Source organism: Oncorhynchus masou, chromosome 15 (assembly GCF_036934945.1).
Source record: "Oncorhynchus masou masou isolate Uvic2021 chromosome 15, UVic_Omas_1.1, whole genome shotgun sequence".
NCBI lineage: Eukaryota > Metazoa > Chordata > Actinopteri > Salmoniformes > Salmonidae > Oncorhynchus > Oncorhynchus masou.
Window position 1 is genome coordinate 44,910,998 of NC_088226.1, and position 13,391 is coordinate 44,924,388.

Here is a 13,391-nt window from a genome sequence, read left to right on the forward strand (position 1 = left end):
TTCAGAGATAGTCACAAGCAGATGACATTCATGGACCTTATTTATTGACTTCATGGACCTTGTTTATTAGGCTACATACAGTATGTTAATATGAGCTATTTTTAGCACTTTTCTGGGTTGCTTGATTGCTTTTAATGCTTTACTGGGAAGCTTATCAGAGGTAGACTTACTCATGTTATTCACATTGGAGCTGATAGTGCAGGGAAAGCTGCATAAAGTAGTATTCCTACTATTGCACACCGACTCAGTGCTAACAGTGTAACTCTGGGTTATAGGCTCATGATTACTGCTCACAATAGCTGTAGGATAAACAAATGTATTTGGTGAATTTAGGGGTACATAAATTCAATTACTTACATTGCGTTTGCCAATGCCCCTAAGATCATGTACATTCGATGCAGCATTATGACGACTCATTGTCACAATGGTAGGGATTAACTGAGTTGGTCTTGGATCAGAGGCAGTTGCAGAGGCAGTTGCAGTGCGTCCTGTGTGGCGGATACATTGGATTTATCGAATGCATGCATCAAACTGTATGCGTAGACGGTTTGACAGAAATGGTAGCAGAAGGCGAATGTTGAATTTTTGTTGCACACATATCTAGATGATGCTGCATACCATTTTGCGCAATAACACTGTCGGTGTGATCGAAGCATAATCTACAACATAAACTCAGCAAAAAAAGAAACGTCCCTTTTTCAGGACCCTGTCTTTCAAAGATCATTTCTAAAAATCCAAATAGCTTCACAGATCTTCAGCGCAAAGGGCTTGAACACTGTTTCCCATGCTTGTTCAACGAACCATAAACAATTCATGAACATGCACCCGTGGAATGGTCGTTAAGACACTAACAGCTTACAGACGGTAGGCAATTAAGGTCATAGTTATAAAAACTTAGGACACTAAAGAGGCCTTTCTACTGACTGAAAAACACCAAAAGAAAGATGCCCAAGGTCCCTGCTCATCTGTATGAACGTGCCTTAAGCATGCTGCAAGGAGGCATGAGGACCGCAGATGCGGCAAGGGCAATAAATTGCAATGTCCGTACTGTGAGACGCCTAAGACAGCGCTACAGGGAGACAGGACGGACAGCTGATCGTCCTCGCAGTGGCAGACCATGTGTAACAACCCCTGCACAGGATCAGTACATCCAAACATCACACCTGTGGGACAGGTAGAGGATGGCAACAACAACTGCCTGAGTTACACCAGGAACGCACAGTTACTCTTACCAGATGATCATTTGAAACTGAACTTCTTGTTGGAAGTTATTCTTGAAAAGGGAGAAGCTAACAAATTAGCAACAACATTCTCTTTGATAACACCTGCTGCAAACTAACTGTCAACTAAAGCTAGCTAACTAGACCGTGGGAAAACTACTGCTCGCTATAGCGCATTGACCTGTTGGCCTTCAAGAAGGTAGAAGTTTCCATACCTTATTGTAAAAACAGTCCCACCCATTAAGTCAAAATGTGATTGGTTGATTCCATTGTCCCTCCAAAATATTGCCCGAATTAAGTTGAATGGCAGATGCCTTTATCTATCTTCTGATCGCCAATGGCTGACTTAGCTAGCTAGATCTTTCTCCTAAGAGACAAGCAGTGTTAACCCGTTCCTTTCCAACCAAAACTGAAGAGATTAAATCAGAAAACCTAGGCAAATAATAATATCGTTGTCATTATTATTATAATATTATTATAATCATTATTTTATAAATCCCTTTCTCTGAAAGTGTAGAAGGCCCAGTGTTCACCACTGTGTTTGTGTTAGTAATAATTTGAAGAGTGGCTCTATTTTCCCTCAGCATATATTCTTTCACTATTCTGAATGTCTAAAGAATCCATTGGTTATTCTGAAAAATAATCACAGAAATATTGGTAATTTTGAACTGTTATTATGGTGGTGAAATGACAAAATTACAGTACAATCATGGTCTTGAAATGGACTTGCATTTTTCTGGTCTCAGTTTTGACTCGGTCTCGGCCCTCCTCCGGTCAGGAAGTCAAGGACCCAGTAGCGTAGGGAGGTCTGCACATGCTCTGAGGGTGTGGATAGGGATGCAGTCTGGGCCGGCAGCCTTGGGAGGGTCAACACATTTGAATGACTTACACACGTCCTCCATGGAGACAGTAAGTACGTAGCCCTTGTTGTCCGCAGGGTGAACAGGGCGTGGCTCAGATGGCTGAGATCCTTGATGATCTTCTTGGCCTTCCTATGACACTGGGTGCTGTGGATGTCCTGGAGGGCAGACAATGTGACACAAGTGATGCGTTGGGCTGGCTGCACCACCCTCTGAAGAGCCATGTGGTTTCGGCACTGGAGAGAGAAGCTCTCCAGCCATTTCTGATCCTTTCCTTCACTGCAACTTCACTCAACCACCAGTCATGGTCATGGAGCTTAGGGCATGAATAATACAGGAGTAGATAGTGTATATAGATGCACTGGGGCTTTAGTGGGCAGATAGTCTAGATTAAACACTGCACTCAAATCCACCAATCTGAACATGCTCTCTTTAGAGCGACATCTTAACCCGTTCTTCTCACATTACATGAAGATAACATTTGAGAGCCCCAGTGTCAACATAATAGGCTACAATAAACATATTCAAACAATTATCAAACAAAACTATAATTTAAATCATTCAAAATGATTAAAAAGTCTAAAACAAAATGATGAGCTACTGCAATTAGGTCCTCATTTCAAATTAAGACAGGGTTATAGCATCATGCACATTATATTACTATATTTGGTCATTGATATTTATATGATCTAATTATAATTATATTCATTCAATGAGGGAATGAAAATGTTGAGGAGCTCACTCAGAATGACAGTGAAGGAGAGGAAATTAATTATATCTATCCGGAGTGGCATTACTGTGGTGCACAATTAAAAACAAACAAATCTCTCCTTCTCCCTCAATCTCTCTGTCTGTCGTTCTCTCTATCTGTTGTGTCAATTTGTAGAAAAGATTGTTAGCTATACCGTAATTGCTAACAGGATCAATATCATACTGTGTGCCTATAGCTGCCCCGTATACAGACTCCTACAGTCCAATTGACTCACTGGGTAAGGCTGAAAACAGAAAAGTAGTGAGATGTTTGTATGACACACTTTGACATCTAAGATTAAACACCTGCTAACAAAATGTAATATATTTTGAATTTATATTTGTATGTTTGTTTGTCTCCTGATCTTGACAAAACAACTTTTGTTATGTAATAATCATGAGAAAACGATAGATACACTGGAGCTTCCACTAAGGAAGTCCAGCGGACATATGAATGAAACAATTATTCACACTTTATGATCACAAGTTGTTTTGAGTTGTTTTTGTTGAGATCAAAAGATCATGTTCTCATGATTATTACATAATAAAAGTTGTTTTGTCAAGGTCATGAGATAAACAAACATACAAATATAAATTCAAATATATTACATTTTGTTAGCAGGTGTTTAATCATCGATGTCAAAGTGTGTCAAACAAACATTCAAACACACAAACATATTGCGTTTTGTTAGGTTGAGTTTAACATTAGATATAAAAGTTTGTCTTTAAAAGTGACAATATCATGTCAGATAGATTTTGGGGGACATTTAATCCATGTTCTGGGGCCAGGACTAAAATAACTAAAGATTATCACTAACATCCACTACGGTTGTGCAAAACACTTAACCCCTAAACTGTTCCAGGGGCGCTCCACTGCGGCTGACCCACTGCCGCGCCCACCATTTTGGTGTGTGTGGTGTGTGTGTGTGGTCCCTTATTAATGTCTATGCTATGGTGTGGTCCCGCCGTCCCAGAGGTGTTGGAATAACATACGGGAAGCACTCTTTTCACCCCTCTTCGATCCCGAAATGACTTGTTCTAGCAGGTTAGGATAATTAATGTAGCAGGTTAGGAGACTGAGGTCAAGGTTAGGAAAGGGTTAGGGTTAGCAAACATGTTCTCCTAACCTGCTACGAAAATCCATTTGTATCTAATTGGCTTGAAAATAGTGTCCCCATCACATACAGCAACCTCTGATTTGGAAGCCATATATAACCACTATAGTGTTCCATCCGTAGCATAATTGTGTTGAAACGTGTTACCGCTATTTCTATCAGTAGCGTCACTATCCTCCTGATCATCTATTGACCAGTATTAGTTTCACAGTTCCAACAATTTCTGATACCACCAAATCGTCTTGCCCAATGTATCTCCTATTCTTTCAATTGTCTCTTTCCAACTCTCCTCCTCCCTTCCACCGCTGCGCGCTCTCTCACGTTGGCACATTAAACTATACTCTGAGAGCGGGTTTCGCAGCAGTCAGATGGTGGAATGCTTCCGAGAGAAGCAATCCGTTCGGTCCATCATTGCGAAAGGAAAAGGGGCGGTAATAGAGGAAGAAGAGACATGGCATCTAAAGACGTAACTGCCTCTTGTTTCGTCAGTGTGAGCAGGGATATTACAGGTAGGGAAAATATCAACATTATTCCTATTCCCATTATCTCGATCATCATCATCATCTGTAACGCGTACGGATTCTGGCTTTTCCCAGTCTGCGACTGAACAGGCGCATTGGGGTTTTATAAGCAACACCTCTTTCATCTATGCTCATTGCCACCAAGCTTTGTGTGTCATTCTTTATATGGCATCATCTAGGCTAAACGTGCTTTGCATTATTTGAGCATTTAAAGTTCGAAAATTATTTAAAGCAAAGACATCCTGCTTGCACAGGATTTACGATAAAAGCACAGCAGGCAGGCAGGCAGATCATGTAAAATCCCCAGGCCTGGGCCATAGGAAAAGGGGCGTTGTGAAAATCATCGTGTGCATCACGCGTGGGTTTACTCGCTCATGGTGTGATCTGCATTCAGAATTTCATGCCAGGTTGTAAGAATAGGAATTGCTACCCTCTCAGCGTGTTGGCAGTGAGCATGGTCTTTCTTTGTCTGCTGTGTGTATGTGTGTGTGTGTGACAGAGAGAGAGAGAGAGAGAGAGAGAGAGAGAGAGAGAGAGAGAGAGAGAGAGAGAGAGAGAGAGAAAGAGAGAGAGAGAGAGAGAGGTTGTGAGTGATTGTGAAGAAAGATAGCGAGGGGGAGCAGCATGCATTTTCTTGCCAACAATTTGCATTTATTCTTCACTTCCCTTTATTGAACAAGCCAGACATGGACACTGTATACTACACTTCTCATTAGTAGAATTCTCAGATGAGGAGGCTGCCATTGAGTTGACACAAGCTTACGTCTCAAAAACTCACACCATCAGACCACACACAGGCTCACGCACGCTCACACCTACATCACACACGCTGGCACACACACGTAGGCCTACCTAGCTACACACACACACTCTCTCACCCTCTAACCAACACCACACACACATGCTCGCGTTTGCAGGGAGTCTCTGCTGAGATAATTATTCCTAATGGCTCTATTAACCACACTGTGATAATTAATTCAGTGGAATCCCTGCCTTTCAATCCACTCACCTACCTGCCAGCCACTTCCCTCTGTCTCAGATAGACAGCTATATAGCATCAGACTCCAAGTGGCCAGAGCCAAAATACCATCAGTGTTTGAACAGTCATCATGGTGTTCAAGATCATCATCTTCTTCATCATCATCAGAACATTACTCTAAGGATCCTGTCAGAACAATCAGACTCAGCAGCATTCTCCAATTTGACCATGCATTAGTCACAGGCGAAGTACAGCACATTCAGGGCTTTGGATGGTTGGTTATCCATGAACTGATACCTTTCACCATCTCACCATCTCACCATCTCCTCGTGTCCATCTCTTCAGCCTCGTCCCTGTCTCTCTGATGGTGACTCTCTATGTCAGTGTGCCTGTCTGTCTGTGAGGGGATGTCCTCAGGCCAAGCCAGGTTATCTGCAGGTGTCTGGCGGAGGGATTGGGATTCTATGTGACATCAATGCCTCGGTGACTGAGACTCACTTGAGCAGAGAGGATCCATGTGGTGGCTGGTAGTAATCATATTGTGCACATAAGGTTGTTTGTGTGGGAAGAAAATATTGTCTGGCAATGTATTCTGAATTTGATTAATAACAGAATGAATGCGATTGCAGGTTTTCGCCTATGAAACACACAATTAATAATAAGAATTTTTTATTTTTTTTGTATTATTAGATGAGCAATAATGAAAAGCCAAAAGTGCTTGTAGTATGCATAATAAAAGACAATTAACAGATAATAATGGAACAAATACAACAACAAACAGGAGAAGAAAAAACAGGCAGTTTTTTGTCTCGATCCAGTCTCACCAGCCTCAAGTACTGTATTCCAGCTCTGGCTTCCATATATATAAAAAAAAAGCTCTCTATTTTACGGCTTCATTCTGTCCTCGCTCACATATCCTTGTTTTATTGGGCAATTTCTGTACGCCTGCCATGGAAAACAACACTGTTATTTACGTTTTAGTGAAAGATCCAACGGTTTTGGAGACTCAATGGTCTTATCCTCTGATAATCTCCCTCTGTTTATGAAATGCCAGGTGTAAGTTTTAAATGACACGGTTGGTCTGTCTACAATTGTATGACGAAAGGGCTGTGCACTCAAAGGTCAAGCTTATCTCTTTCACAGTTCTGATGTACTGTATACTTGGTTGATGTGTGTCATTTGTGTGTGTGAGTTGCTTGCTTTGTGTGTTGTGTGTATTAGTGTGTATCTGACCATGGGGATGGTTTTCTATTTACAGAGAGTATCAGGAAGATTGTTGACAAGTCATCCATCAAGTTTATACGCGGCATTAAGCTTGACACCAAAAATGGCAAGTCAGAGGACCGGATACTGGTGAGTCCTGTTTTATCTGAATAACTTTGTCTGGTGAAAATAACATTTGTTATATTGATGCGCTGGCTGTGGAGTGGGTGGTATTCCCACAGATCATTGTTGATCTATTGATATAGAGGAGTTCTCCAGGCCATCCACACACAGTATTACTCCGTCCCTCACTACCTCAAGACAAGTCTGATGCAGTGGAGGATTCCTCCACAAGACATCGGATGGAAACCTGATGGTTGGTTTAGGAGAGACATGATGCAACATAGGCAGTATTGAAGTGCAATTAATCACTATGGTCAGTTGCAGACTGAACACAAGCTATGGCCAGACTGGCCACATGCCATGAATATATTGAGTTGACATGCTGCTGCTTCCCCATGTCAGCTGTGCCTGTCTGGGCATTGTAGGTGGGACAATGTAGGACACAGAGGTCTGTAAGAGCATCAGCTTGGGGAGGGATCTGTTTGAGGCTCTGTCTCTGTGAGACCCTGGTGGTGGAGGCAGTGCCAGGCGCGGGCGGACCTCTGCCTTTGATACTGGGGTGCTTTCATCAGAGAATATGGGGCAAAGATGTGAAATCTTCAATAGAGGAGCTGCAGCCCTGCCAGCTTATAGGACTAAATCTGGGCCAGTGAGCACTTAAGTGTATAGATCCCAACCTATGTAAGTACAGATAATAGGCAAAAGTATAAGAAATAGAACAACCAAATAACTGACTGTACTAACAATTCCACATAAAACTGCATTGAAATGTTTTCATGTTTTTGTGCTCCTGAAAACTACCAGCTGATGAGGCAATGAGCTCACACCCCCAACTGGGCAGACTAGGCCTTGGCAGGGAGTCGTTCCCTCGATGACTGCTTAATGATTCATTATAGGGCGAGTTGGAAGAGTTTTGCAATGTGCACCCATTGATATTCAGGGACTATGTCTCTCTGCCAGGACAATGCTATCCATTAAATCCTCGCTGTCCAATCTCTCTCTGCTAAATGGTTCCTTTTTTACTCTGAACTAGAGTAGGGTATCTATCTGGAATTCTAGTCTCTATGGTGTTTAGATTAAGGCTGAGGAGAGGGTTTTAGGATTTAAACGGTCAAGGTAAAGCTTGGGGAAGGGTTTGGGTTAAGAGTAGGGCTTGCTGATAAAGCCTGAGCGAGGGTTAATGTTTTAAGGTAGGTTCAAGTTCAGGCTGGTAGGTTCTTTTTTCATTGTTCATCTTCCTCTCCCATCAGGTTTGCTTGAGGCCATGTCATGTACTTTAAGTTAGGCTTTGGTTTCCTTGCTTGTGAATTATTTAACCAGGTACTGGAAGTACCTTATTCATGTATAACAGTTGCCTTACCCCCTTATCAAGCCAATAAGAAAAGACAGGCATCATCTCTTCTCCAGAAACAGACACATAAAACTGACACATAATTATATGATGCGTGCAGTGTGTCTCTTTGATCTGGAAGACTTTGATAAGGACTTCTCTCCTGGGGGAAACTGTCTCCCCTTCTCTCTTGGGGGGAACTGTCTCCCCTTCTCTCCTGGGGGGAACTGTCTCCCCTTCTCTCCTGGGGGGAACTGTTTCCCCTTCTCTCCTGGGGGGAACTGTCTCCCCTTCTCTCCTGGGGGGAACTGTCTCCCCTTCTCTCCTGCACCATCAGCATGATTTACTTCTATATACTCATATGGTACAGTACTCACACACTGTATCCACTGCCACCTCCTACCCAGTATACCCACCCTCCCAACTCATCACGTTAATGTGATACAATCCCCAAGTTTTAATTAACTCCTTCAGACACAGTGTCTTTGAAGTGGTGGAATGCAGGAGTCTCTCTTGCTCTCTCTCTTTTCTTTCTCTCTCTGTCTCTCTCTCTCTCGCTCTCTCTCTCTGTCTCTCTCTCTCTCTGTCTCTCTCTCTCTGTCTCTCTCTCTCTCTCTCTCTCTCTCTCTCTCTCTCTCTCTCTCTGTAACTTCAGATACCATCGTTGTGGTTTGCTGTTGTTGTGTGTGGGTGTTGTGGCTGCCGGCAAGTGTTTGGCTCTGATGAGTAGAACCAAGCACCTCTCTCCCGAAATGCAAAATTGAAGGATAGCCACAATTAAATTCCTGCATTTTATTAAGAAGGCATACTGTACTAGCTAGTGTTTCTAGAGAGAGAACAAATGAGAGAGAGAGAGAGGCAGAGAAAGACAGCCAGAGAGAGAAAGAGGCATAGATAGAGAGAGGCAGAGAAAGATAGCCAGAGAGAGAAAGAGGCATAGAGAGAGAGAGGCAGAGAAAGATAGCCAGAGAGAGAAAGGCAAAAGAGAGAAATGCTCCTCCGTCCCTCCTCAGGGAGATGTTTAAAGGGGGCATCAGAGATGAAGGAGCAAATGATCAGGAGCTAAGGAGCAGAAAAAAGAGCAGAGGACGAGAGTCAGAGAGAGGGAGGGAGGGAGAGAGCAACTGAAACATATTTACTGTTTGTTTATTCGGTAAAAAAGTATAAACTATGCTGTAGCAATATTTACAAAATGTTCTTCGCTCTCCTCTAAAAGATGGAGACAGGAGCACGAGAATAGGGTATATAGAGATTGTGTTTGTAGCTGAAGGTGATTGTATGTGTGTGAGAACGTGTACAGTACACCTGGGTGTGTGTGTATGCGGGCAGATGGGTGAATGTGGGTGCTTTTAAATCACTTCCCTATGGAACTATTATTGTTGTGACCATTTCTATAAACCATCTTAATACACATCCTGAGAATGCAATCATCCCCAGTATACAGCATAGCCCATCAAAGCATGATGCTGTGGCAGAAAAGATTCCTGCCCAGATCAATAGGTGAATACAGAGAGTACTCCTCATTTCACTCTCTCCATTACCATGGCAACCCACGAGAGCGTTGGATGCCCATAGTGAGTCTTGAATGTGCTGTGAACTTTTGCTCAGTATGGATGTAATTTGTTAATGTTTCTCTGTCTGACTCAGGTCCTCACAACATGGAGACTCTATTTCCTGACAGCCAAGGTTCCAACAAAGGTAGCCATAATGATCACTATGTCATTAGCTACCGTTTACCATACACCAAACTCTCAGCATTATGTTAACAAACGTGAATTTTATTACAGATTGAGGTGACATTTAACTTCTTGGAGATCCGAGCCATGAACAGTCACCCAGAGTTTCAGGCGAGTAACATATGCCAGATTAACTCAGGTTTTGAATGGCCATGTTGGTGCATCGTCCATGTGGCCTCTTTAATTTGAACTGATTAGTTATTTGAACAGATTTATAATGGAGTAGGCCTATTAGCAACATCATCTCGACATCTGAGCAATCAATCAAATCAGTTAATCTAATCTACAATATGGAGATACTGTATTAGGATCTTAATTTATGTAAGCAGAGCTACAGCAATTCGGTCTCTGCTTGGATATTTACTGCAATTAACTTAGTTATCTGGCATCGTGCCGAAAATCACTGGTCCGTCTATCACTCTATTAATTGAAACAATGTTGTTGTTGTTTTCCTATGCAGGTCGTCATAGACTTGGACAAGTCCACTTATTCCCTGAGGCTTCAGTCACGTGACCACCTCAGTCATGTGGTCAGCCACGTTAACTTTGCCCTGTCCAGAATATTCAACAACTCTGTTTTCTCGTAAGTGTCTATTTTCAGGCAGCATAGACTCCTGTACCTGACATCTTTGAAACCCAGACAAATTATAAATAATGTTAGCTATTATGTCCCTTCTGAAGCGTGTCCCCTCTCTCTCTCAGTCCCTCCGTCTGTCATTCAGACAGTGACCTTTCTGAGGGAAGCAGGAAGTACTCCCCCAGCTCAGAGACGTCTGTTGAAACCCAGAGGGCCTGTGGTAAGAAATGCACAGACAGGCAGGAAGACAGACGGACACAGATATACAGACTGCATAAGAGACAGATTCTAGTTGATGATTGACAGACAGGAAATTGTTGAGTAAATTGAAATGAGAGGCTGAAAGCAGGTCCTCATTAAGTGACAAATGGATAGAGAAACCCACTGCACTGCATGCAGTACATATTTTCAAGTTAATTATTAGCTTTTTACACAGACATTGTAAACGTAGGGTAATTGCACTGCGTGTCATCTCTATTTTCTCTCTCTCAGTGAAACAAACACCTGCTCTGTACCCCTGTCCAGCAGTCAAATAACCAAATCGCCCTCTAGTGGCCTCATGGGTGGAATGTTGTTAATATTTTTAATCATACCATAAATAATAAACATATTGTTTTTTTTTACGCTGAATATCCAGTGTTTCTACAGTACCAGTCAAAAGTTTGGACACACCTACTCATTCGAGGGTTTTTCTTTATTTTTGCTATTTTCTACATTGTAGAATAATAGTGAAGACATCAAAACTATGAAATAACACATATGGAATCATATAGTAACCAAAAAACGTTTAAACAAATCAAAATATATTTTATATTTGAGATTCTTCAAAGTACATAGCCTGGAGGTGTGTTGGGTCAATTTCCTGTTGAAAAACAAATGATAGTCCCACTGAGCGCAAACCAGATGGGCTGGCGTATCGCTGCAGAATGCTGTGGTAGCCATGCTGGTGACAGTGGTTCTTCCTGTAAAAGTTGCATCATACTGCAGTATACCTTCATCCTCATCATTCAGTTAATTGAAATTCAAATTTGAAGTCGTGCACAATTATCAGTTTCCATTTGGTTCAAATTGCCCATTCATTGTCAGGTAGAGACACATTGGGACCCAAAAGCATAATCAATGCTCTAACTCCCCCTTGCGGTGGTTTGGAGCAATGAAGCACTGATGCAGGGTAACATACTATACCATAAATTACCTCTAAGTTCCGTGGCTTAATCTCAAAACGTTTAATTGAGGAACCACTGTAAGTGTGCCTTGAATTCTAAATAAATCACAGACAGTGTAACCAGCAAAGAAGCCCCACACAATCACACCTCCTCCTCCATGCTTCACGGTGGGAACCACACATGCGGAGATCATCCGTTCACCTACTCTGCATCTCACAAATGCATGGAGGTTGGAACCAAAAATCTCAAATTTGGACTCATCAGACCAGTTTTATCACAGCGCTTAGTGGTTTTTGCGACTGCACTTGAAGAAACTTTCAAAGTTCTTGAAATGTTCCGTATTGACTGACCTTCATGTCTTAAATGAATGACGGACTGTTGTTTCTCTTTGCTTATTTGAGCTGTTCTTGCCATAATATGGACTTGGTCTCTTACCAAATAGGACTATCTTCTGTATACCTCCCCTACTTTGTCATAACAAAACTGATTGGCTCAAACGCATTAAGAAGGAAAGAAATTCCAGAATGCACACCCAATTGAAATGCATTTCAGGTGCCGACATCATGAAGCTGGTTGAGAGAATGCCAAGAGTGTGCAAAGCTGTCATCAAAGCAAAGGGTGACTACTTTGAAGAATCTCAAATCTCAAATATATTTTGATTTGTTTAACACGTTTTTGGTTACTACATGATTCCATTCGTGTTATTTCATAGTTTTGATGTCTTCACTATTATTCTGCAATGTAGACAATTGGTACTGGTTTTGTTATATTTCAAGTCAGTTTCTTTGATGTATAGTATATAAAGTGTAATAGTGGGATGCAAACTCAGAATGGAATACATTTCAACTCTATATCTGACATGGTACAGGTGTTTTCTTTTGTTTAGCCAATAACAATGTGTGTGAGGTGTATAGTTTTGTTTCAGAGTAGATTTGTTTAAGACTCCCAAGAAACACTCTGTGTGACCCCTATTTCGCCCAATGCAGTAAAAGGTTAAAACCCTCCTCTCTCACCATCATCTATTTGTCTTCCTCTCTGTCCGTCTCAGGAGGGTTTTCCGAGACCTACGCTGCCCTGTGTGACTACAATGGAATCAGCTGCAAGGAGGAAGTGCAGTGGGTAAGAGCGATGGGAGTCGGCCTGTTGTGTGTTAGTGCACTGGACTGTTATAGTGCTTTCACAAAGTATTCATACCACTTGACTTATTCTGCATTTCGTTGTGTCACAGCCTGAATTCAAAACGGATTCAATATTTTTCAACCCATCTACACACAATACCCAATGTGAGAGAAAATAAATGTTTGAAAAATATTGAAAAATTAAATACATAAATAGGTCATTTACGTAAGTATTCACACTTCTGAGTCGATACATGTTAGAATCAACTTTGGAAGTGATTACAACTGTGAGTCTTTCTGGGTAAGTCTCTCACCGCTTTGCACACCTGGATTATTCTTTACAAAATGATTCAAGCTCTGTCACGTTTGGTAGTTGATCATTGCTAGATAACCATTTTCAAGTCTTGCCTTAGATTTTCAAGCTGATATAAGTCAAAACTGTAACTCGGCCACTCAGGAACATTCAATGTCATCTTGGTAAGCTACTCCAGTGTATATTTGACCTTGTGTTGTAGGTTATTGTCCTGCTGAAAGGTGCATTTGTCTACCAGTGAAAGCAGACTGAACCAGGTTTTCCTCTAGGATTTTGCTTGTGCCTAGCTATATTCCGTTTCTATTTATCCTAAAAAACTATCTAGTCCTTTCCGATGACAAGCATACCCATAACATGTGCAGCCACCACCATGCTTGAAAA

The 13,391-nt window shown here is 41.8% G+C and overlaps 1 protein-coding gene across 1 annotated transcript in view; it reads left to right on the plus strand.

Moving 5' to 3' along the window:
* The first annotated feature begins 4,318 nt into the window (after positions 1-4,318).
* The window catches only part of LOC135556293 (capping protein, Arp2/3 and myosin-I linker protein 3-like), a 57,338-nt gene continuing 48,265 nt past the window's right edge, over positions 4,319-13,391 (plus strand). The window contains 7 exon segments of the mRNA XM_064989372.1: positions 4,319-4,454; positions 6,704-6,798; positions 9,749-9,799; positions 9,889-9,948; positions 10,298-10,419; positions 10,539-10,633; positions 12,628-12,698. Coding sequence (XP_064845444.1) covers positions 4,322-4,454; positions 6,704-6,798; positions 9,749-9,799; positions 9,889-9,948; positions 10,298-10,419; positions 10,539-10,633; positions 12,628-12,698 — 627 coding nt within the window. The 5' untranslated portion in view covers positions 4,319-4,321.